Source organism: Rattus norvegicus, chromosome 9 (assembly GCF_021556685.1).
Source record: "Rattus norvegicus strain SHRSP/BbbUtx chromosome 9, alternate assembly SHRSP_T2T, whole genome shotgun sequence".
Lineage (NCBI taxonomy): Eukaryota > Metazoa > Chordata > Mammalia > Rodentia > Muridae > Rattus > Rattus norvegicus.
The window spans coordinates 35300260-35326361 of NC_141542.1; the positions used below are offsets into that span (position 1 = coordinate 35300260).

General features: G+C 36.8%; 1 protein-coding gene across 2 annotated transcripts; it reads left to right on the forward strand.

The window, feature by feature from the left end:
* Crisp2 (cysteine-rich secretory protein 2) lies at positions 1–24664 on the forward strand. 2 transcript variants are annotated; one of them, NM_001011710.2, is given in 10 exon segments: positions 361–450; positions 1098–1180; positions 2357–2388; positions 3800–3877; positions 7821–7937; positions 9004–9091; positions 11075–11217; positions 11655–11752; positions 22059–22147; positions 24063–24658. In NM_001011710.2, coding segments are annotated over 7 exon segments (732 nt in total). In that variant the 5' UTR covers positions 361–450; positions 1098–1180; positions 2357–2388; positions 3800–3808; the 3' UTR covers positions 24191–24658.
* Positions 24665–26102: the final 1438 nt, after the last annotated feature.

Below are 26102 nucleotides of genomic sequence, written 5' to 3' on the forward strand. Positions count from 1 at the left end.
GACTTTCCTGAGTTTCCTTTTCAATTCTGAAGCTCATTCACTCAGACATTCTGGAAAGAAAGTGCTCGCTTCTCTAGCCAACTCCCTGGATTCAAACTCCTGACTGATATATTTCCTTTTCTCAGTTTTTTTTTTTTTTTTTTTAGTTCCCTATTGTGGAAACAGACGTTGACTCCCCCAACCCTCACAAATCGTGATCACAAAATATAACTTCATATTTTTACAGGGATAAATATACAAGAACTTGCCCTTGCATCCCACACAGTGGTGGTTGAGGGAGGGGTGGAGAGATTCTATGCAGAGGAACATTACTTTGACAGAATAAAGCCTCGTGACACCGCCCCCACGTGGCGGCAGGAGGCCGTTATCATCCCCCGCAGAGGGGAGGGGCAGCAAGAGCCCTTTCTGGCTCCTTTCTGACACCATGAAGACCTGGGCTGTGGAGCTAGGGTAAATATTAGGGCGGGCCGGGAGAGTGGACGTGACCAGGGTGGAGGAAATGGGTGAAGCTAGTGCAGAGAAAGATTCGTGAGGTTAGGGGCCATCAGCAGATCCCGAGACAACTGTTAGTCCACTTTTCCTAGCAAGAATTCACTTGAGATTTCCCTTGACCTTAAAAAAAAGGAATTGTCCTGTGTGTATGATTTCTATCGAGTCACGGAGGAAGATTGAAGCCATTTCGAAGTCTGACTTTCCTGCAGTCAAACGAAAAATGTCAGTCTTTTATTGGGTGACTATGTACTTACACTTCCAGAATAGAAAACGTGAAGTTATATTCACCAAACACCAATGCGTGTGTGTAGTCAACATTGTTGGAGTTGCATACAACAGCTTTCGAAACATGCGAAGATTGAAGGGCCAGATCAAAGGGGACACTTCAATACACTCTGCAGCTTCCTAGTGTGGCAGCTAAGTAGAGATTACTGAATTTGGTAAGAAGCAGAGTTTTAGTTTAGTGTGAAGGAGGTGCTGAATGTGACATCAAAGACTGAAGAATTAAGAGGACATTAATGAACAGGTTTTAAGTCTGTGATAAAGTGTACAAGATATAAGGCTATCTTTACATTGTTGTTTCCAACATTGGTTCCATCTTCCAGGATAAGGAAAACAAACACCATGACCCTCACACTTTAAAAGAAGCATGTCCTCCTGATCTTCAAACATCAGAAGAAAGGACAAGGTACTGTTCCATTTATATGTAGTATTGGTAAAATGTTGGTCAACTTTTCACCTAAGTATGAATCTAAGTATCAAGAATAAGTTAGAAAATGAGGGAATATATAAAATATTCTTCCTTGAACATATTTTCAGGAAAGGTGTCCTTCCTTAGACTCAACAAAGATGATAACATTTGGATTGTCAACAGTATGAGAGTGAAATGTGTGACCTCCTGGTCTACTGGACTTTGGAACTATGGATCATATGGTATAGGCACACTGAATGACTTAGCTGTATAAAATCTTTGGCTTGTGTTTATGCCTTTGAGTGAGAATGTTGCTAATTCATTTTCCTTATGTTAAGGAGGACCATACCTTCAACACTTGATTCCCTTATAGACTATACTGTCTTTTTCCCCATGGTGATATCATGAAGAATACAAGAGAGGTTTCAAAGGATTTGGAAATTAACTTCCAACCAAATCACACATTTTTACAGAAATATCTGATAGGGCTAACCAAATTAAAGTACTGCTAAAGAAAAATACCAATATTAAACATGTATGGTTATGTACATCATACCATATGTATTAGGAGTTTTACAAAATTTTGTCTTTGATTTTTCAAAGTAAAACTGTAGAAATTCACATTTTGTCTAAGAGAACACTGAGGGTCTGGTGGCTTTCCCAAGCCTGATGGTTTCCAAAGACTGTATCTCAACAGTAAATTACAGATAAGAAGTAAAAACCAGGGTTGGGGATTTAGTTCAGTGGTATGCCCTGGGTTCGGTCCCCAGCTCTGAAAAAAAAAAAAAAAGAAAAAAAGAAGTAAAAACCACAAGGTTGATTGAGGAATACATTCAGCTATAAGATGTGTCCTACATATTTTCTGAGGAATTAAATAGTCTTGGGTAGTCATTAGAGAAACACAAGGTTCCAAAAACATTGTCTAGAATATATATTGTAAAACACTGAAGAACTTATCTGATATGGAAGGAAAGGCCTGTTGTACTTACTCATGTTAATAGTTTAGATAGGAACCAAATAATAAACACCTTGTAGTGAAATTTGAGACTGTTGGTATGAAAAACACCATTTCAGGACAGAATTGATTGGGATTGACTTCAAGATGCAGAATATGTCTAGAGACAGTTGTGATGTATAATCTGTCATCTTTCTCCACCTTCTTTCTTGACACAGATAAGGCAGATATTTCAACTGTCAAATCAACAGTAAGTGACCATTTTAACATGAGTATTTTATCATGCCAATCATGTTAGTGTTGCCAAGAGTAAAAAACTACCCTTAGTACATCTACCTGTGCTTTCAAAGCTAAATTGTTCTGAGAATATCAATAAAGCTCTTTTTTGTTTTTGTTTAAAGATTTGTTCATTTTATTACATATAAATACACTGTAACTGTCTTCAGACACACCAAAGAGGGCATCGGATCTCTTTACAGATGGTTGTGAGCCACCATGTGGTTGCTGGGAATTGAACTCAGGACCTCTGGAAGAGTAGTTGGGTGCTCTTAACCGCTGAGCCATCTCTCCAGCCCAATAAAGCTCTTTTTGAATACTATTTCAGTAACAATAGTATCAATTCTATGTAAATGAACTTTTTCTATAGGTAAATAGTGTAGCTTATTCTCATGTTTTTTTTATGTTTACAATAGAATTAATTGTGTTTATTGGGAAAACAAAAAATGTTAATGGTGCTTATCATTTACTATATGAGATTACATGAGAAGTATTCAAATAAAAATAGAGGGGCTTCATGAAGCTGGATTAATGACTTGCTCTTTCAATAGTGAAACTTTTGTTTTTAACATGTTTTTACAATGGATCTGAAGTCATTATTGATGAATAATGACAGAGAAAATGAGTATTTCTTCAACTGAGCTACTTTTAGTATTATCCTAAGGCCACACAGGGTGTTTTCCAACTTAAAAGAAGTTTTATGGGGAAGAACTTAAGGCTACTTAAAACATAATATTATTAAACAGAGTTGGTAGTAAGTAATGGCCTGGCCAGAACTGAGTTGAAAAGGCCTTTAATTCATTAAACATAGTTTTTCTTGTCTATTCCAGGACTTTTGACAATAATACAGGGGTGAGGAAAAAAATCCCACAATTTCTAATTTCTCTCTTATAGAAATAACCACTTCTAAGGGTTTGGTAATTTGGGGTCTGCATAATCCTAACTCTGAAATCTTGACTAAATCCTGGTGCAGATAAATATTTTTTGCTCTCATTAAGGGTAGCAAGATGAGCGAGTGATGGGAAATGGAGAAAAATGAACCATACCCCCTTTCCCACAATAAGATGGATGGCCTATTTTTCTCATATTCCCTTTGGTTAAAGAAATGGTAACAGATGTTTGCAGGAAGGTGCTAGGAATTCCTGAGTGTCTGCACATGCAAGTCAAGGGCAAGCTTCAAGTTTTTCAGTTGATGATCCTTTTAGAGACATGGTGACTCCATTATGATTGATTCTATTTGCACCACATAGTGGTTCTTTCACTGCTACACTGTTAGTGAACTGATGTTACAGGTGCTTGTCAAACCTTGACCACCCAATTCCCCACTCCCCGAGTTCCTGAGCTGACTTCAGTGGGAATGTTTGTTTGTTTGTTTGTTTTGCTAGCTTCCAGCCATGGCTTGGTTCCAGGTGATGCTGTTTGTCTTTGCTGTGCTGCTACCATTGCCACCCACAGAAGGAAAGGTAAATTGAAAGTGGAAACACCCTCTCATAGCAACCTGCCGATGTTTGAAAATGGCAGGCTACTGTGAGAACAGAAGAATCCAGAGTGTCTGGTCGGTGGAAAAAAAATTCATGAGTGGTTCAGAGCACTTCACAGGGAAGAGACAGGGACTGGATATTTGCTCCACCACTCATGGCTCTGATAGCCACTAGACACATGTACCTACTGAACACTTGAGAAGACAAAATGTATTTCTACTAGAAGGTTAATAGGAAGGTTAAAGATGTAGCAGAAGTTCAACAGCAAATCTCACAAGTATTCTGTTAAGCAGTGAGATAACAGTATTTTTGTTTAATTGGTCAAATAATATATTAAGTTCAGAGCACTGTTGGTAAGAATTACCAAAGACTTGCTGGCTGCATACAGTGGAAATATGCAGGCTAGAACTCTGTAATCAAGATCTCTCTGGAGGGGCTTTGGAAGGGACTCATTCCATCCTCTTTATGGTGACTTCTGCCAATTGTCCTTTGCCAGGATGCTGTGTGACTCCAGCTTCCTCCTGCCTGCGAACACAATCTCTTCTCTATTTCTCCTGGAATCTCTTGGCCTGAGATTCAGGCTCCCCTTGGTTACTTTAGGCTAATTTTGTGTCAAGATCCTCAAGTTGATTACTTGTAAAGCCATTTCCTTCCCCAATAAGACCATATTTACTGGTCCTTAGAATCAGGCTATGGAAATATGTCTAGAGGGAAATCACGCAACTCATTACAAATAAATACATTGCAGAAATTATCTTCTTAAACATTTCAATAACGTCATCACCAGTTAAAGTCACAAGTTACTCCAAAATTACAATTTAAAAAAGATAGCATGTTATGTGGGATTAAAGAGCTAATTATGGATATTCTGCCCAAAGTATTTTCTGTGTTATTTCATCACATTTCCATGTGATTGCTACAGAAATGTAAGACTATATAATCTCAACTTTGCATTTTCTTCACCGTTGGCACTGTATTTATCTCTTGTAGTTCTTGTAGGTACTGTATAGAAACAATTGAGATGATTTCTAAATTGAAAAAAAAAATCAGATTCTAAGGTCTTTTTACTGTGTCATCAATGATCTTGGAATTAGCATGTAAACTATTGTTAAGGTGTGGAAATCTTGATTTCCGACCTTGTACTTTGCCTATGTCTTTATGCTTTAAGGATCCCAGAATGAGGTTGGTCACTCTTGTCAGTGTGTATGGGACTCACATGGATTTCACTTCATGACCTGGAAGTCTGTGAATATGATGCTATGGACTTTGTTGTCTGTTTTCACACTCTGCAGAGAATGTGCTTCTTATGCTTCCAGGGGTTTATTGTAACACTTTCCCATCTTTTCTCCCATGGTTGATTTGTTTTCCCTCCTACACCTTCACAATTCTCTTTTCACTTCCTGGTCTAACTCCTGTTCATCATTCATCAAATCATTATAAAGTGAGATGTTATTGGATTTGAGCATCATTAAATGCTTACTGATTACCTCACTCAGCATAACGCTATGTGCTTCTCAGAAGTCCAATGGACATTGTCCATCTTCTAAAATCCCAATCCAGAATCATCTTTTGTGAACTCTTCATTATCCTCAATAAACTGATCTTTCCTCATATTGACTCAACCAATTGGAGATTTATTTTTTCAATGCAATATGAACTCTGTAAAGATAGATCCTGTTTTTCTTTAACTTTAGATTTGATACATATTTTACTTCCTGATATCCCAATCAAAGCTCTATTGATACTCATATAAAAATAAAATAATTATATCAATAAGTAAAATTTTCATGTACAAAACAAAATGACATAAAAATCAGAAAATTTCTTATCCTACGAAACCACCATTTTGTGTGTGTGTGTGTGTGTGTGTGTGTGTGTGTGTGTGTGTGTTCTGAAATTACTTAAAGTGACATTTTGAGGATAATAGGAGAAATATAGGAATGACTGATAATTCAGGGGTGGGTCATTGCGGATGCTTGACTTGTGCATCCATTATAACTTAGGAATATGCAACTGTGCGAAATCTGTTGGTTCAAGGCATTACCTAATAGTCTTTGTTCTCGGGAACACAAAGCATGAGGTAGAGACAGAAAGAGTCAAAAATGGCAATGCTTTTTGGTCAGAAGTATGAAGACAGGGACATGAGAGTCTGCAGGGAACTGGGTACTGTAGGGGAGGGGTAGGTAACTACCCCAAAGTATAAGAAAACATACTGTGTCTATTAGACATCTTCAGAATCTTGCTCACACACACGAGGCATTGTAGCATTGTCTCACATTGCAGAACTTGTCTAACACTCAAACCAGAATTAGCTGTCATACACACCTACTCATTAAGAGAAGCTGAAAATATGAACACTATACCAATTTTATTACTAAACTGAGCAAAGTTAGGAATATTCCATTCGATAGATGAGTTTGTTGCCTTCAAATTGTGTGGAAAAGATTTCCAAGCAACCTTGGAAAATGTGCTGCCTAATGGTTTTGCTAGAGTACTGGATGGGGCATGAATTTGAATGTTCTGCCTTCAAATGCAGGTGTTGCAAATAGCAGTGTCCCCTGTTAAGACTAGGATGAGTCACTGGCTTTACTCACCACACCTTACTGTGGCTTGATCAAATGTGAATAGTTGTCTTGGCCAGACTACTATGAATAGTCTATGAAAAGTATTATCTTTTATTATTTATTTATTTTTCATACAATAGCTATTGATTATAATTTTCCCCTCCACCAACTCCCAAATCATTCCTACCTCCCTACCCTCCCAATTTGTATACTCTTTGACTCAAAACAAAAACCAAAACAAAAAAAAACAACAAAACCCCCAAAACAGAAACCAAAACAAGCAAATGACGAGACAAAAAAAATGTCAAACCAAAATAAAAACTTCCACAACACAGCAAAACTAAATTAAATAAAAAGCGATAGCGTCTGTGTTGGCCAGCTACCCACGGGCTTAGAACCTGCCCTAGAGTGTGATTAATATACTCACTGACACTCCATTGGACAAGACTGGTTTTCTCTTTGCCAGCAGTTATCATTAACAAATAGTTTGTCAGTTAGTGCTTTGACCCCATGTCCAGTTTCCCTTTTCAGTACTGGGATTCTTATCTGACCACCTGTGCAGGTCTAGTGTCTTCTGCTCCTGTCTTAGTAAGTTGATGTGTGTATTTCCTGGTATCTGGAAGACATTGTTTTGTTGGAGTTATGTATCATCTTTGGTTCTTAGCATCATTTGCTCCTTCTTCTGCATAGATCCCTGAACCTTGAGGGCAGGGCTTTGATTAAGTCTCACTTAGGACTGAGTACTCTACAGTCTGACACGCTCTATATATTGTCCAGTTGTAGGGCTCTATGTTAATTCCTATCTACTGCGAGAAGAAACTTGTTGGCAAGATCTGAATGATGCTCTGATCTATGGGTTTAGCAATATTTTTGTTAACCACTTTAACAGTGTTAAGTATGGGTTCCACCTCATGGAGTAGGCCTTAAATACAATAAAAAGTAGTTTGTTTCTTCCCTAAAATTGATGTCATAATGCACCAGTGTATTGTCTTTTGCAGATCACTGTTTTAAGTCTAAAGGGTTGTATCTATCTGATATTACCTTTCTTCTTGGGTCACGTGCAGCATACCTTCCAATACCACTTCGCATAGGATTAATTAAAAAATGGTTGAATTAAAATCAAAATCAAGCATTTGTGGCCTCAGAGGAATTTTTATTTTGCATTGAATTCCTTAACATCTCTAAGTCTTCTGCCCACTCTTTCCTATTAAAATTAAGTGTTGACTTAGAGTCATAGGCATTGCTGAGCAGCTAATTCCTTTTCTGTGTGATATTATGTGAAAAAAATACAAAGTGATTTTGTTCTAGTAATTTCTTAACTGCCTGATATTAGGAAATTGTAAAAAGTGATTTTTCTTTAGGATCCAGACTTCGCTACTTTGACAACCAACCAAATACAAGTTCAAAGAGAGATCATAGCTAAACACAATGAACTGAGGAGACAAGTTAGCCCCCCTGGCAGCAACATACTAAAAATGGTAAGACTGTAATGTGGGAGTCAGCTGTGGAGGGAGGAGTCAATGCTAGCTGATGAGATAGATGTGGAGGGAGGAGAGGTGATAATGGCTTCTTCATGTTGTGGTATAAAACATTCTTCTTTTGAATTTTTGCCATTTAAAGTTCTATTTGGGTAAGATTGTAGTTTTGTTTCTAACATGGTTAGATTATTTGTCAAGTTTGGGGTCTGGTAAGTTAGATAGAAGCCAAGTCTGCGCATACAAGGTGTTTTGTGAAGCACTTCCTCCATTGTCTTCCCTAAGCATGTGTCAAGCCAATGTCTTGCAGTATCTTACTCCTTGAAGATTTATTTTTATTCTCACTTTCTCTTTCTCTTTCTCTCTGTCTCTCTCTGTCTCTCTATCTCTCTGTCTCTGTCTCTCTATCTCTCTCTCTGTATCTCACATGCACACAGAGAGAGAAGAGGAAAAGAGAGAGGGAGAGAGGTAGGGGGAGGAGGAGACACATAGATATGTATATAAGTGGAGAGACCAGGGGCATCAGATTGCCCATAGGACTTGGTTATGGACAGCTGTGAGTCAATTGACCAGGTGCTGGGAAGCAAATATGGGGCCTCTTCAAAAGAACAGTAGGTTTTCTTAGCCACAAATGCCTTCATTCCCAATCTTATCTCCTTCCTGATGTAAGGCATTTCCCAGGGCAGTGTTAATAGCCTATTCAAGCACATTTATCTCCCACATGGAAGCAATAGGCATCAACAGACAATATTAGAATATCCTTAGAATCTTTCACACATCAACATTTAGCATCATTCACACACAGTTAGATATGTCGCCCTTTCACAAATCCCTATTAGATTTCTCTTCATGTGGAAACTGGTACACACTGGAATTAAAGCAAGCAAAAGAGACTTGCTTTTAATTTTTATCATCAATTAGGTAATCAATTGATTTTTATTAGTTAATCATAATATCAATGATAATTATGAAATACTTTAACAGAAGGTTTATAGTTTTGCTAACCAACTGTTATATGCTTTCATTATGCTTGGGGTCATTATGGCTTTCTTTTTCTCTTGATATTTAGGAATGGAACGTACAAGCAGCAGCAAATGCTCAAAAGTGGGCTAATAACTGTATTTTAGAACACAGTAGTACAGAAGACCGGAAAATCAGTATGTATTTACATATGGCTGCTGAATAAATGAATAAATTCAACACTAACAGTCCTCTGTGGGATACTGCATTAAGACTTTGCACATAAATTCTATTCATACTATCTTTCAAAAATCATTTCTTTATGCATATTAATGTATAATTGTAATAACAGTATGGTTCACGTTCATTTATGTCTTATATAAAGGTTTTACACAATTGTATCATTTGTTCCATTCAATGTATCATTTGTTTTTTCCAAGCTCATAAGCAAAGCAGATCATGGGTCATCCTTTTTTAAAAAAATTCTCAGGTTAACAAAAATAACGCTTAGGAAGAAAAACAACCGACACACTGAAGTCCTGTCATACTGCAAGAAGATTTTTTTCAAGCTTTATTAAATGTAATCTTCTATCGCCTCATTTTAATATTCTACAGTTTTCAGCATTTTGATATTCATTTTATGACATATATTTGTGTTTGCTTCTTGCTGCAAAGTACTTCATGTATTGAAATCACATTAAAAATCCATGTAGACTCATTATTTTGAGAATCTTTATTTTTAAATGTAGTTTAAAAATGTAGTTGATGTTAGTTTTTTCATTTTCATTTTCTTTTTGTTTTTGTGAGTTTTTTGTTTGTTTTTATTTTTGTTTGCTTGTTTGTTTTTGGTTAGGCAGGATGTCACTTTATAAGCCTGGCTGTGTTAGAACTGTCTATGTAGAACAGGTTGGCTGTTAGCTTGCTGTGATCCTCTTGTCTGGGACTCTCAGTTCTGGTGTGCAGTGTCAAGTATTGTTTTCTATGTTGGGGATTTGGCAGATGCATAGATTAGTGGAGTAGAATCTAAAGAACAACAGGACATCTTTTATGGAAAAGTACAGAACCATGAGGGTGGAAACTTTGATGCATGCCCAGACCTTCCACAGAAAACTTACTTATTATATCTTGAAGCATAATGCATGTAGAAAAGCACAATAGATGAAGTGTTTAGTTATACCTGAATTGTTTCAGTTGATTTATTATTTTATCATTTAATTATTTTATAAGGTGTGGTCTTTTTGGAGGATGTGTGGTTTTGTTAGAGGAAGTGTGTCTTCGTGGAGGTGGGGCTTTGAGATCTCATAACTCTGGCCAGTGTGAGACAGTCTCTCCTGGCTACCTGTGTGTAGATAGTCCTCTTCTGCTGCTTGCAGATTAAGATATAGCTGTCTTGGCTACTCCAGCAAAATGTCTACCTGGATATTTCCATGCTTCCCATCATGATGACAGTGTAAGCCACCTGCAGTTAAATGCTGTTCTTTATAAGAATTGCCTTGATCATGGTGTCTCAAAGCAATGGAAACCCTAACCAAGACAGCATTTTTCAAATTTATTGTATGCAGTATAGACATGTCATATAAGATTACATAGATTAAATGAGGAAGTGGCTATCATTACACTTGTCCTGGTCATATCTGGTTCTGCAAGGAAAAGGATTAAGTCTGCAAAACCATCTTCGTTTCTGCCTACAGTTGTTTCTTTAAAATACTGTCTCAAATGCCTTCATGCCTTAATCATATAAAAAGAAACATGAACGTTTCCTCAGGTTTTTTTTTTTTTTTGACCAAAGGAAAAATTCTTCAAGTTCTGGTCACTATTTTTACTAAGTCTGAATCATAAAGCTAAAAACAAACAAAGCATACACACATGAATTTAGTACCTAGATGACTGTGGTTTTGGCAATGCAAATAGAGCAGACTTTAAAAAGAATGGGGTTTCACAATCTATTTAAATATTTGCATGTTTAGGCCTCTTGATTGTATCAGGTAGCTGTCTTCTCATTTGATCAATCAATCAATCAATCAATCAATCAATTGAAGTAGCAGGCACCCGGCTCCAACCTCAGCCAACAGATAGCCACCATAGGTCCTACGCCTGAAGTGCAGCATTTTGCATTTGGATAGTCAATTTATTTTGCCACTGAGAGTTTTAGTTTTCCTCACGAATCCATTCCTTCCCAGATATAAAATGTGGCGAGAATCTCTATATGTCGACTGACCCTACATCCTGGAGAACCGTAATTCAAAGCTGGTATGAAGAAAATGAAAACTTCGTTTTCGGCGTAGGAGCTAAACCCAATTCCGCTGTCGGACACTACACTCAGGTGAGTAAAGCAGAGGAAGATGCCATAGGTGCAAACACCGTAACTATCGGTTATGTATAGTAACAATTATTGTAACAACTTATGACCCGTTCCTAATTTCACTATGAGGGGACAGGCTGAGTAGGTACTACACAGTTCTGTTATTGGAGCGATACATTACTTTATGCCTAGGATCTGAAGAATTACTGTTGGGAAAGCATGCATTATATCCTACCATTATAAGTGCATAAAAGGTGAACTCGATTACATATTTAGTATTTTAAAAGATCCTAAAATGAAAGTTTACTACTGTGAATACAAAAGTTAATTATTTTGTAAGATATGTGTTATAAACTGTAGCACACACCCATTTATGTGCTATACATATTAATAGTTAATTTTGAGTATTTTACCAATTTTCTCATGGAAGTTCATGCATTTATCTCCCATGGACGTAGCTTGTTTGGTATTCATCTTTCAAAGTTGGATGTGGAGTTGCTTACTGTCCCAATCAAGATACCCTGAAATACTTCTATGTTTGCCATTACTGTCCTATGTAAGTATGCACTTCAGAATGAAATACCTGTAATTTTACCTGCGATATAATATGTGAAATATATATAAAGCAAATTACAGCCACAAATGTAGCTCTACCAAGGGAAGGACAAATGTCAAGGTTCTCCTTTTTAAGATCTAGGCAACTTTAATTTGTCAGAGAAGAGAGAAGTTCCACAGTTCTGAATGTAAAGATCTAAGATCTCCTTCAACATTTAGGAAATGAGGCTGCTTTCCATTTTCCTTCCCTATGCTCAGGTTCACTCAAACACCATTTGTGCTATCTATTTCTCTAAGATTTCATGTTACTTATTTTGCTATTGATGGTGATTCAAATAGTTTAAACTATTGGCTTGCATATGGGGATGACAAACCTTGATTTCATCTTTTCTTTCCTATTCAAATATTTCTTTAGTTTTCTTTTTTTTCAAGAAAGTTTATTTTAAAAAATGATTTCATTTATTTACATTCAAAATGTTGCCTCCTCCCAGAGTTCTTTACCCCTTGCCTTCACCTGTGAAAGGGTGCTCACCCCCTGCCTCCTCTTGTGCCCCCCTTCCCTGCGGCATTAAGACTCTACAAGATAAGGGGCATCTTTTCCCACTGTGGCCAGACAAGGCATGTCTCTGCTACATGCCAGGGGCCTCTGAGCAATCTGTGTTTACTCTGTGGTTGGTGGCATTGTATCTGGGAGCTCTGGGTTAGTCGACACTGTTGGTGTTTCTGTGGGGTTACAATCCCTTTCAGCTCCTTCAATCCTTCTTCTAACACCTTCCTAGGGCTCCCTGACCTCAGTCCAATAGATAGCTCTAAGTATCTGCATCTGTTTCAGTCAGCTAGTGGGAGGGCCTCTTAGAGGCCAGCTATGCTAGGGCCCTGTCTACAATCGCAAGATAGCATTAGTGATAGTGTCAGTGTTCAGTGCCTACCCATGGGATGGATCCCAAGTTGGGCAGGTCACTAGACTGCCTTTTCATCCATCTCTACACTATTTCTGTTCCTGTATTGACCAGGCCAGCTCAGGCAGTCAATAGGGTCTCAAGTAAGGGAGTGAGGATTGAAAAATAAAAACAGACAAAATTATAACATGTCTCCAGCCCATACTGAGTCTGAAGCAGCTTTGCTTCTCTCCGGCCTTTTATATTGTCCTAGGTACATCCCCAAAGCATGATCAGTTATTACATCAAAGATAAAATAATCAAGTCAAGTTGTAAACAAGGAGATCACACAAGAGAGTAATTAAGTAAAGTAGTAAGCAAAGAGATCACATAAGGTAGTAATTCAGCAAAGTAGTAAACAAAACCCCATATTTTGATCAAATATTTTGATTTGAACCTACTTCCTTGTTCAAGCCCAGTGACAAATGCCAAATTCCTAAAAGTGGCACCAAAAGCTCTCAACAATGCATTTCTTTTAGACAGGAACAATTCTTGGTCAAATATTTTGAAGGTTGGTCTGTGAACCCATCTGGAGCCCTATCTGCTAGAGGTGGTCTTTTCATGTTCAATCTTCCGATTGTTGGGCATTTCAGATAAGATCACCCCCATTGAGTCCTGGGTGTTTCTCACATCCTAGGTCTCTGGGATTTTCTAGAGGGTCCCCCCACCCATACCACCAGAAATTGCATATTTCCATTCATTCACCTGGAACACTGGACTTCTCTCCTGTCTCCTCCCATAGCTGTTCCTGCCCTCCCCATTCTCCTCCACTTCCCCTTTCCCATCCAGATCCCTCCTTCCCATCTGCCTTTTGTGATTATTTTGTTCTGTCATCTAAGTGGAATTGAAGCATCCTTATTTGAGGCTTCCTTATTAAATTTTTATGGTCTGTTGGTTATATCATGAGTGTTCTGTACATTTTGGCTAATAACACTTATACTGTGCATGTGCTTTTGGGTCTTAGTTATCTCACATATGATGTTATTTTCTAGTTAAATCTCTTCATCTGCAAAATTCATGATGTCCTCATTCTTAATAGTTGAATAGTTTTCCATTGTGTAAATGAACCACATTTTCTGTATCCATTCTTCAGTTGAAGGATATTTCAATTGTTTCTAGTTTCTGGCTATTATGACTAAGGCTGCTACGAACACAGTGGAGCATGTGGTATGATGGAACACCTTTTGGGAATATTGTAGAAGCAATATAGCTGGGTCTTTAAGTAGAACTATATCTGGTTTTCACAGGAAGCACTAGATTGATTTCCAGAGTGGTTGTACCAGTTTGCAATCTCACCAGAAATGAAGGAGTGTTTCTCTTTATTCACATCCTTGCCAGCATGGGCTGCTACTTGAGCTTTTGATCTTAGCCATTCTTATTGATATACACTGGAATCTCAGAGCTGTTTTGATTTGTAGTTCCCTGTTCACAAAGGACTTTGAACATTTATTTAAGTGCTTCTCAGTCATTCAAGAGATTCTTTGTTGCGATTTCTATGTTTAGCCCTGTACTACATTTTAAAACTGGGTTATTGGGATTTTTTGTAGTCTAACTTCTTGAGTTCTATATATATCTTGAATATTAGTCCTCCATCAGATGAAGACCTATCAGAAGAATGAAGATCTTTTGCTAATGTGTAGGTTACTGTTTTGTCCTATTGACAGTGTCTTTACAGATGCCTTTCCATTTCATAAGATCCTAAAATTCAATTATTAATCTTAGACATTGGTTTTCTATTCAAGAAACTTTCCCCTGTGCCAATGTGTACGAGGCTATTTCCCACTTTCTGATCTGTGAGAAACAGTGTATCCGGGTTTATGTTGAGGTTTTTGATCCATTTGGACTCGAGGTTTGTGCAAGGTGATCAATTTTCATTCTTCTACATGTAGACATCAAGTTAGAGCAGCACCATCTGTTGAAAATGTGTTCTTTTTTCTCTGTATAATTTTGGCTTTGTAGTCAAAGATCTAGTGTCCATAAGTATGTGGGTTTATTTCTGGGTCTTTAATTCTATTCCATTGATCGTCCTGTCTGTCTCTGTATTAATGCCATGCTTTCATTTAATCACTTTGCTGAAGTTGTTTATCATGTTTAGGAATTCTCTGCTGAAACTTTTGGGGTCATTTAAGTATACTATCATATCATCTGCAAATAGTGATATTTTACTTCTTCCTTTCCAACTTGTGTCCCTTTGACTCCTTTTGGGTGTCTAATTGCACCGGCTAGGACTTGAATTACTATATTGAGTAGGTAGGGAGAGAGTGGATAGCCTTGTCTAGTCCCTGATTTTAGTTGTATTGCTTCATTTATTTTTGTGTTGGCTACTGGTTTTCTGTTTTTGCTTTTACTATTTTTAGTTATGGGACTTGAGTTTCTGAAGTTTCCAAGACTTTAATCATGAAGGGGTGTTAAATTTTGTCAAATGCTTTCTCAGCATCTAATGCGATGATCATGTGGTTTTTTTCCTTTGGGTTTATTTATATAGTGGATTATGTTGCTGTATCTCCATATACTGAACAATCCCTACATCCCTGGGATGAAGCCTACTTGTTCATGGTGAATGATTATTTTGATATGTTCTTTGATTTGATTTGGGAGAATTTTATTGGGTATTTTTGTATTGATATTCAGATATTCATGAAGGAGACTTTTAATGACTGTTTCTATTTCTCTAGTGGTTATGGGACTATTTAAATGGTTTATCTTATCGTGATTAAACTTTGGAATCTGGTATCTGCCTAAAAATTTGTGTTGCTTCCAGAATTTCCAGTTTTGTTTTTGTTTGTTTGTTTTTTATTTGTTTGTTTGTTTGTTTGTTTTGTATAGGCTTTCAGAGGATCTGATAATTTTTTGAATTTCATCAGTTTCTGTTATTATGTCCCCCTTTTTCTTTCTGACTTTGTTAATTTGGATACCGAGTCTGTGCCCTCTGGTTATTATGGCTAAGGGCTTATCTATTTTGTTGATTTTCTCCAGGAACCAACTCCTGATCTTGTTGGTTCTTTGTCCAGTTCTTTTTGTTTCTACTTGGTTGATTTCACCCTGAGTTTGATTATTTCCTACTGTCTACTCTTCTTGAGTGTATTTGCTTCTTTTTGCTGAGATCGTTCCAGGCTACTATCAGGCTATTAGTGTATGCTCTCTCCAGTTTCTTTTTGAAGGCACTCAGAGCTATGAGTTTTCCGCTTAGCACTGCTTTAATTTTATCCCACAAGTTTGGATATGTTGTGCATTCATTTTCATCAAATTCTACAAAGTCTTTAATTTCTTTTTTTCTTTCTTGACCAAGTTATCATTGAGTAGAGCATTGTTCAGCTTTCATGTGTGTGTGGGCTTTCTGTTGATTTTGAAACCAGCCTTAGTCCATGGTGATCTGATTGGATGCTTGGGATTATTTCAGTCTTTCATCTGTTGAGGCCTGTTTTGTGACCGATTGTATGGTCAGTTATGGAGAAGGTACCATGAAGTGCTGAGAAGAAGGTATGTTTTTGTTGTTAGAGGTAGAATTATGTTTGTGTTGCTATCTTATTTTGGGTTTGTTGAAGGAAGATTACTTTCTTGCTTTTTCTAGTATGTAGTTTCCCTCTGTTGGCATTTTCCATCTATTATCTTTTGTAGGCCTGGATTTGTGGGAAGAAATTTTGTAAATCTGTTTTTGTCATGGAATATCTTGTTTTCTCCATCTTTGGTAATTGAGACTTTTGCTAGATATAGTAGTCTTAGCTGGGATATGTGTTCTCTTAGGGTCCATATGACACCTGTCTTTTAGCTTTCTTAGTCTCTATGGAGAAGTCTGGTGTAATTCTTATAGGTCTGCCTTTACATATTACTTAACCTTTCCCCCTCACTGCTTTTAATATTCTGTCTTTGGTTTGTGCATTTTTTGTTTTCACTATTATGTAATGGGAGGAATGGGCATCTCTTTCTTTAGCTTTGGGAAGTTTTCTTTTATATTTTTCTTGAAGATATTCACTGACTCTTTAAGTTGCAAATCCTTAGGTTTGGTCTTCTCATTGTGTTCTGGATTTCCTGGATTTTTGGTTTAGGAGCTTTTTGCAGTTTGCATTTTCTTTGACTATTGTGTCAATGTTTTCTATGGTATCTTTTATCCCTGAGATTGTTTCTTCTATCTCTTGTATTGTGTTGGTGACGCTTCCATTTATACTCCTGATCTCTTTCCTAGGTTTTCTATATCCAGGATTGTCTCCCTTTGTGCTATAATTCTTTTAAGGATTTTTGTGTTTCCTCTTTAAGGGCTTCTTCTACTTTTCTTGTGTTCTCCTGTTTTTCTTTAAGACAGTTAGTTATTTATGCCCTTCTTAAAGTCCTCTGTCATCATCATGAGATGTGATTTTAAATCAAAATCTTGCTTTTTCAGTTCGTTGGGTTATCTAGGACTTTCTGTGGTGGGAGAACTGGGTTCTGATGATGCCAGTAGCCTTGGTTTTTGCTGTTTAAATTCTGTACTTGTCTCTCATCATCTGTCTATCTCTGGTGTTAGCTGGTCTTGCTGTGTCTGACTGGAGCTTGTCCTTCCTGTGGGTCTGTAAGCCTGTGATCTTAGGAGTGAGATCACTCCTTGGGGAACCAGCTTTCTTTGGGCAGGATTTGGGTATAGAGAGCTGTGGGATAGCCCTAATGCTGGGTACAGAAGGAGACTGGAAGTATTCTGTTCTAGGATGCACCTATTGGATATTATTGTATCAAAAGTGGTACATGGCAATGAAGCCTATTGATTGTGATGAATGATGTTTTTGATGTGTTTTTGCATTTTGTAAGATTTTTATTAATTATGTTTGCATTAATATACAAAATTGGTCTAAAGTTCTCTTTGTTGGTTCTTTGTGTGGTTTAAATATCATAGTAACTGTGGCTTCATAGAAAAACTTAAGTAGTGTTTCTTTTGTTTCTATTTTGTTGAATAGTTTGAGCAATCAATATTAGCTCTTCTATGAAATTTTAGTAGAATTCTGAACTAAAAACATCTGGTCCTGGGCTTTTTGTTGTTGTTGTTGTTGTTATTGTTGGAAGGTGTTTAATGACTGCTTCTATTTCCTTTTGTGTTTTGTGAATGTTCAGTTTACCTTGATTTAACTTTGGCATGTGGTGTCTGTCTAGAAAATCATGCATTTCATCTAGATTTTTCCAATTTTGTAGAGTATTGACTTTTGTTGTAGGATCTGATGATTTTTTTTTGAATTTCCTGTTTTTTTTGTCTCATTTTTCATTTCTGATTTTGTTAATTTTGATGCTGTCTTTGTGCCTTTTAATTAGCTTGGCTAAGGGTTCATCTATCTTGTTGGTTTTCTTAAAGAACCTCTTGATTATTTTCATTTTTGTACTGTTCTCTTTGTTTTTTTGTTTTTGTTTTTGTTTTTATTTTTAATTAATTGATCTCATCCCTGAGTTTGACTATTTTCTTAAACCTACTTCTATTGGGCATGTTTTCTTTTTCGTTCTAGAGCTTTCAGGTGTGCTGTTAAGTTGGTAATATAAGGTATCTCCATTTCTTTATGAAGGCACTTGGTGCTATGGATTTTCTTTTACACTGCTTTTATTGTGTACCATAAATTTGGTTATGTTGTGCCTTTGTTTTCATTGAATTTGAGATTTAATTTTGTTTCTAAGTAGGGAGTTTTTCAGTTTTCATGAGTATGTGAGCTTTCTGTTGTTTTTGTTGTTATGTAAGGTCAGCCTTAGTTCATGGGGATCCAATAGGATTCATGGAATCATTTCAGTCTCCATGTATCAGTTTAGGCTTGTTTTGTGTCTGATTATATAATTAATTTTGGAGTAGGTGTCATGAGTTGCTGTATAGAAGGTTTATTTTTTTTTTTTTGTTTCGGGGTGAAATGTTCTGTAGACATCTGTTAAATCCATTTGGTTTATAAATTTTGTTCATTTCACTGTCTCTGTTTAGTTTCTGTATTAATGCATTGTTCATTGGTGAGAATGGAGTGTACAAATATTCCACTATTATTGTGTGAGTTTCAATGTGAGATTTGAAATTTGATAAGGTTTCTTTTATGAATGTGAGTGCCCTCCCTTCCATTTAGAGCACAGATGTTCAGAATTATGACTTCATCTTGATGGCATTTTCCTTCGATGAGTCTGTCTTTTTCCATCTCTTTTGAATACTTTTAGTTGAAAGTTTATTTTTATTGGATATTAAAGTGGTTACTCCAACTTCTTTCTTGGGACCATTTGCTTGGAAAACTTTTTTCCAGTTTTTACTCTGAGGTAGTACCTGTTTTTATTGATGAGGTGTGTTTCTTGTATGCAGCAGGATGATGGATCTTGTTTATGTATCCAGTCTGTTAGCCTTCTTCTTTTTATTGGGGGATTGAGTCTATTGATGGTTGAGTGATATTAAAGGCAAGTGATTGCTAGTTCCTGTTATTTTTGCTGTTAGAGGTGGTATTATTTTTGTGATTCTCTTCTTTTGGGTTTGTTGTGAGATGATTAAATTCTTGTGTTTACTTGGATGTAGTTACTCTTCTTGTGTTGGAGTTTTCATTCTTGTATTCTTTGTAGGACTGGACTAGTAGAAAGAGAGTGTTTATATGTGGTTTTGTTATGAAATACTTTGGTTTCTCCATCTGTGTTGAGAGTTTTGCTCAAGACTGTAGCCTGGGATGGCATGAGTGGGTCTTAGGGTTTGCATGACACCTGCCCAGGATTTTCTGGCTTTTAGATTCTCTGTTGAAAAGTCTGGTCTAATTCTGGCAGGTCTGCTTTTATATATTACTTGGCATTTTTTCTTTACAGCTTTTAATACTTTTTCTCTGTTCTGTACATTTAGTGTTTTGATCATTATGTGGTGGTAGGATTTTCTTTTCTGGTCCAGTCTATTAGTGTTCTGCATACTTCTTATACATTTATGGCCATCTCCTTTTTTAGATTAGTGAAGTTTTCTTCTATGATTTTGTTGAAGATGTTTTTCAGGACCTTTGAATTAGGAATCTTAGCCCTCTTCCATTCCTATAATTCTCATGTTTGGTCTTTTCATTGTGTCCCAAAGTTTTCTGGATGTTTTGTTTTAGGAACTTTTTACACTTTGCATTTTTTGACTCATAAGTAATTTTATTGCTTTTAATTAATTAATTTAATAATGTTTATTTTACTTATTCATTTTATATCCCACCCATTTCCCCCTTCCCCATCACTCCTCCCCCAATCTGTTCCTCCATCCATCTCTCCCCTTCTCCTCTGATCTAGTGCCCTCCACTTGGGTATCCTTCCACTTTTGTACATCAAGTCTCTGTGAGGCTAGGTGCATCCTCTCCCACTGAGGCTAGACTAGGTAGCCCACCTAAAAAGATATATCCCACAGACAGGCAACAGCTTTTGGGCTAGTTCCCATTCCAATTGTTTGAACATACATAAAGACCAATGATACATATATGCAAGGGGAGGCCTGGGTCCAGACCTTGTATGCTCTTTGGTTGGTGATTCAGACTCTGATAGTCCCAAGGGTCCAGGTTAATTGACTCTGTTTGTCCTCCTGTGGAGTTCCTATCACCTCTGGGGCTGCAATCATTCCTCCTGTTAGTCTGTAAGAGTCTCCAAGCTCTATCCACTTTTTGGCAGTTGGTGTTTCCATCTGTCTGATCAGCTTCTTGGTGGAGTCTCTCAGAGGACAGCCATACCAGACTCCTGTTTGCAGGAATAGCAGAGTATCATTAATAGTACCAGGGATTGCTCATGGGATGGGTCTCAAGTTGGGCTTCCCCCAAGTCTCTGCTCCATCCCCCATTCCTGAATTTCTATTCAAATGTTTTAATTTCTCATTATCTACAAAAGATGAAAAAAAAAACCAGATTGGTACCACAAATTCTTGTTCTTCTAAATATTTGACTACCACATAACTTTCAATTTTAAGTATATTTATTTTTTAAAAGGAGTAAATGGGCACACTTCCTGTCATATTTCTTTAGAGATGGTTTCTCCAGTAACAGAAAACTGAAGTAGAAGAGATTTGAACTTAGAATTTGTTCTTTAGCACATCTTTTAGTGTTCAGTAGATGGAATTCAAAGATCGTGGAGATAGATATTTTGCGTGATCCTATAATATATTGCGTGATCCTAAAAGCATCACATGGCAGGCACAGAACACAATATGTGGAATGGATAATAGGATGCTGGGGAATGGATGTACAGATCATTTCTAGGAACTGCATGCTTTCTCAAAGTGCTAGCCCAATACACCAAGACACAGTGGTATTGCCTTTGGCTCTTGCTTCATGTGCACATTGCAGATTTAGTTTGCTATGTACCTTCAAGTTTATTAACTTGCCTATGGGGCTAGGACCATCATGAGTAGTCCCACATTAGTTCTCATAAGGCCTTGGATGTTGGCACATGTCGAAACTTTGTAAATTTTCATTTGTTTTTAGTAAATAAAAAATTCCCACCTATGATATCTTTTTAAGGACTAGCCAGAGTTGCTTACATTCACACTACTAACTGTACACAAACAATACAAACTCACCCTCAGCAATAAGAAATAAAGACTGAAACATTTTTCCATGCTAGAGCAACTGAAGTATAACCCAGTTTTTCAAATAGAGAGTGCTTAGTAATGAATGGTTTTCCATTATCACTCCCATTTAGGAGATATTCTTTGTCTAGAGTGATGTGTTCCCTTAACCTACCCTTTGTAGCGTCTTACCTTAGTAATTATTTCATTCATCTGGCAACAAAATGGAAAAATTCTAGATGCCAGTTACCTCAATTCTTTTATTTAGTTTGGTGACTTCTGATCAGAGAGATGATATGATAGCTAATCTTGGTTATCACCTTAACACAGGTGGGAAAGGAACCTTAAGTTGGGGACGTTCCCATATCAGATTGACCTGTGTCCATGTCTATGAGGCATTTTCTTCATTGCAATTAATGTAGGAGGGTCTGCATGCTACTTTTAGGCAGGTGGACCTCAACTATGAAGGAAAAATAGCTGAATTTGAGCCTGGGAGCTTCAATATGTAGCATTTCTCCAATCTCTTGTTTCAATTCCTGCCTTCAGGCTCCAGTCTTGGCTTTGCTCTATGATAGACTGTAAATTGTGAGCCAAATTAAATGCTTTCTTCCCCGAAGTTGCTTTTAGTCATGCTTTATCTCAGCAACAGAGAGCAAACCAAAAAAAAAAAAAAATCAAAAACAAAACAAAACAAAAAACAAAAAGGGTCAATGTGTGAAGTGGTTTTTTTTCTTTCATTTGGATAGTTGTCTGAGTTATACTGTGAACGTCTTAATTTTAGTTTTGTTTACAAAAACTGAAAACTGTGTTACATGTGTATATGTTAAGTCATGCTTCAGTGCTTAAAACAAGCAGCAATAGTAAACATAATTGTATATTTGAAATTTCAGGGGTAACAACGTGATGAAAAAGAGTACCCCATATCATCAAGGGACACCTTGTGCTAGTTGTCCCAATAACTGTGATAATGGATTGTGCAGTAAGTGTGATGTGACTCACTGGTAGTTTATCATAGAGGTAGCATTTTAGTTTATTCTATGAATTGCAAAATTGACTAAATGATATATTCTTGGGAGAGGAAACAAACCTACTCAAGAAAATGTCAGATTTTTTATACAGGTTAGTAATTTACATTTTATTTGTAATGAAAATAATTTTAGGTATGTTACATAATGGAACATTTACCTTACCCTCATTGACTATGACATGTGGAGACCATTCACTGTGTCTTTCATTTATAAATCATTCTGTAAAGTCAATATCAGTAGACTCAAAGTATATTTAAAATCAAGACAAGGGCTGGAGAGATGGCTCAGTGGTTTTAATCTAAAGCATGTTCCACTCCAAGAACTAACCATTGGTGGTTCACGACTGACGATGGCTCCAGTTTCAGGAAATCTGGTGTCCTCTTTGCCTTTTGCAGGAACCTGAATACAGGTTTTGAACACACAGACATGCAGGTACACATTACACATAACTTAAAAAACATTAAAAATTTAAATTATGTATACCTACAGAAGTTGAGACCATGTTTTACCTATCTTTACTACTATAATGATAGTATTTGAGCTCACTGTGGATTTTCTCATTCCTATAGTATACTCAGAAACATAGTGTTTACCTTTGAAAATGATCACTTTTCTGATAATTATGTTATAGTTTTTGCAAATATTTAATTACAATATTTAATCTTCATACAGTATTGGCTTATAGAAAAGCCATAGCTGCAAATGAAAGAACAAAATAAATACCACGTGTCTTACTTTTTTCATGAATAGAAGTAGGCATCACTATTGGGTTCCAGAATTCAAGATACTTTTGTTAAAATTACTATCAATGATAGAATTGAACCACTTATTGAGATTTTTACCTTTCAGGTGTGTTCACTTTTATTTAGCATTATTGCTGATTCAACTGTGTATCTATAATTTAAAATATTAGTATCAAAACTACAAACTAATTAGAAAGTGTGTTGAGTGACTATGTTTCTGCTGAGTTCTATTTGCTAAAAGTTTGGAATAGAACCCATTTTCAGTGAATATTCAATAGGGAATTTTCAACAAAAGGGAGTTTCAGTCATGTTCCATAAAATCTTCTTGCTACTGGTATACAGAAATCATAGGTCGCAGCCAGCTTAGGAGGAGTGGAGAAACTTACTTTAAATACAACGGGTATTATTGCAAAATAAACTGAATGAACAGCCAGTGTTTGAATGCTGGGTGCATGCTCATTAGAAGAAGAGAGATCAGAGTGCAGTTCCACTCCTGCTAGAGATATAAATGCAGTTGTTGGAATTTTAGGTCCTCAAGACTGTAGGAGAGCTCTGATTTGATCATACCTGTGAACAATACATTTTGAGAGTCTCAGGAGTTCTGAGAAAAACATGGCATACGGTCCTTGGTTCAATCCATTCACAAAGGGTATTTACTCCTGAAAGCATAAAATTCTGTATCCACAATGTAAGATAACGGAAAAAGTCCCTCTAACATATGCCTTTAAAGCTTAGCCACTAATAGACACCTGCTCAATGGGGACTTGTGATGGGTTAGTTAGTCTAAGAAGCTAATTTACCATGCATTAAAATAGCTGTACTTGCCTAGTGCCTAAGTGGGCTTATTAGCAGATGGAGATATGTTTATATCATTTCCCTCCCCCCTCTTTGGCTGCTAATGGATATAAGTGAGTCAATTCATCTATAAGAAATAGTTCATTGAATATGGATGGATGAGTCAGTGAGGTCAGCCAAGGTCCCTCCTGTGCCATTTGAAACCAATCACAGTGGCAATGCTAGTGTGTTTCTCCTTCCTACTTCTCCGTTAACATTTGATGAGTGGAATATTTTGCTGCTACTTTAGACAAAGGCAATAAGATAACTGTGTCTGCTCTCATTTCAGCCAATAGCTGTGATTTTGAAGATTTACTTAGTAACTGTGAATCCTTGAAGAGTTCAGCAGGCTGTAAACATGAGTTGCTCAAGGCAAAGTGTGAGGCTACTTGCCTATGTGAAGACAAAATTCATTAACATGCCCAGCGTGCAGCATGACAGACTACATGAGAAGGGGTACAGACTTAGTTGAGACATGACAGGGAAAACCTATAGGAGAGTAGTGAAACAGTGCATCCCAAATGACAAGGCTTCTTTCCTTCCTGGATTTATATAGAAATGTCTTTCATACAGCCATTAAGAAAGGTGTCATTTAGGATAACAACTCTGGATTTTGACCAACTTTGCTGCTTCAAATGTAGTGAAGCGAATCAAGTGGAGAATTTTGAAAGTTGTACCATAACTGGTCATTCACCTCTAGAACTTTGAAAAGGAGAGAACTGTTTGTGTCCTAAACCAACCTGCAATGGAAGAATGGGCTGTAGTTACATCACCATCAACCTACTTCATAGTGCCTACCAGGATGAATCTTGACATCTAGATTTGTCTTATGTCTTCTTACTTTAACACAAATGATCATCTTTTCCAATAAAGAATTCAAGCTACCACAAAGATGTGATTTTCATGTAATAATTTTTAATGGTATGTTGTTTCAACTGCTAAGAACTAAACCCAGACAAATAATTATACAGATTACAGTCTGTGAAATGGATACCTTAAGTTGAATTGAAACGGAAAATATGTCAATTATATCTTGATTTTATTTTATGAATATCTAAAAATCACCATATAGAGGATGTACCTCAAGATAATATAAGCCTAGTCATTTGATGAAACAATTAGCCCTACAGAACTGAGCTGCTGAGCATAATTAAGCTTCTGACTGGCCTCCTGAGCAAAATTGTGAAAAAAAAGTGTACATATTTTAGAAAACTGTTAATAACATGCATAACAGTTTTTAGATGAAACTTGGAGAGATTGCAGAAAATAAGCCTTCCTTGCTTCTAATGCCAATATTCAGCTTTTGAGTCCATTTTGTCAATGTTTGCTTTCTGCTTGCCAATCACATGCAAGAAAGTCAGGTCCTTCATTTGACCAGTAGTCCCAATAGCTTGTTTTTATACACAAGTACTCATATATCCTGAGTCCAAGAAAAGCTTTCATTCCATCAAGAGAAGCATCCTTGATGTTCTTGGGATAATAGTAGTTTGGCTTTTCTGCATGCATTGGATTGGCATGTAAATGTGTCTTTTCTGTCATATTCTACCCTAATATATCAGAAATTTTCCCTGATAAACAAGCAGAGAAAATCTAGGCTCATGCTTACTTGCGTGATATGACCTGGAATGTTCACTGGCCCTTCTTCATCCTCATTGAAGCTTAGAATGACATCTGGCACCATAAAGTTCCTATGTGGTGTGACCTTTAAGGATCACACCAGCATTTCCATATCACTTGGTTGAGGGGCATGGACACACCTCCTTAAAATCCACACTGTTTTTATTTTCAGAATCACCACTTTCACTTTCACTCACTGCATCCTCAATGTAATCATCACTTGAATCAGAAAGAGAAAGGTGATTTTTACACTCCCTCTTTCTCATTTGATTCCTAATTCTGTAAAATATCCACCACTTGCCGAACTGAGTAGTGACTTGACCTTGCCAGATTACCTGTTAAAGTGCTCAGTTAATTGCTTGCTTCATGGTGAATTCCACCGACAACCCAAATCACTTCAAAATGAAACCAAAACAGACATTTCCAATAGACCATTTGCAATCATCTAACATCATGCTAGCACAAAACTTAGCCATGGTTGGGTGATAGTTTTAGCTCTTGGTAATGAGACACCTGATTGTCCTGCTATACTGGTAATTTGCTATTATAGACATTTATGCCATTCCTGCTTTAGTGAGAAGTTGGTACAATATGGTTATGATGAATAAATGTCCTAGAGAAGTTAACATTCATAATTCTGTTCATTTCATTTAACATTGTCAATGACATATAAATAAGCTTGTTTGTTCATAAGACTAGGCTTGCTAAACCT

Excerpts from the sequence above, each read along its gene's own strand:
- Crisp2 (XM_087566583.1), top strand. The coding sequence starts at position 3,809 with ATGGCTTGGTTCCAGGTGATGCTGTTTGTCTTTGCTGTGCTGCTACCA. Across the intron at positions 3,878-7,820 it reads TGCCACCCACAGAAGGAAAG|GATCCAGACTTCGCTACTTT; the intron begins GTAAATTGAAAG and ends ATTTTTCTTTAG. Across the intron at positions 7,938-9,003 it reads GCAGCAACATACTAAAAATG|GAATGGAACGTACAAGCAGC; the intron begins GTAAGACTGTAA and ends CTTGATATTTAG.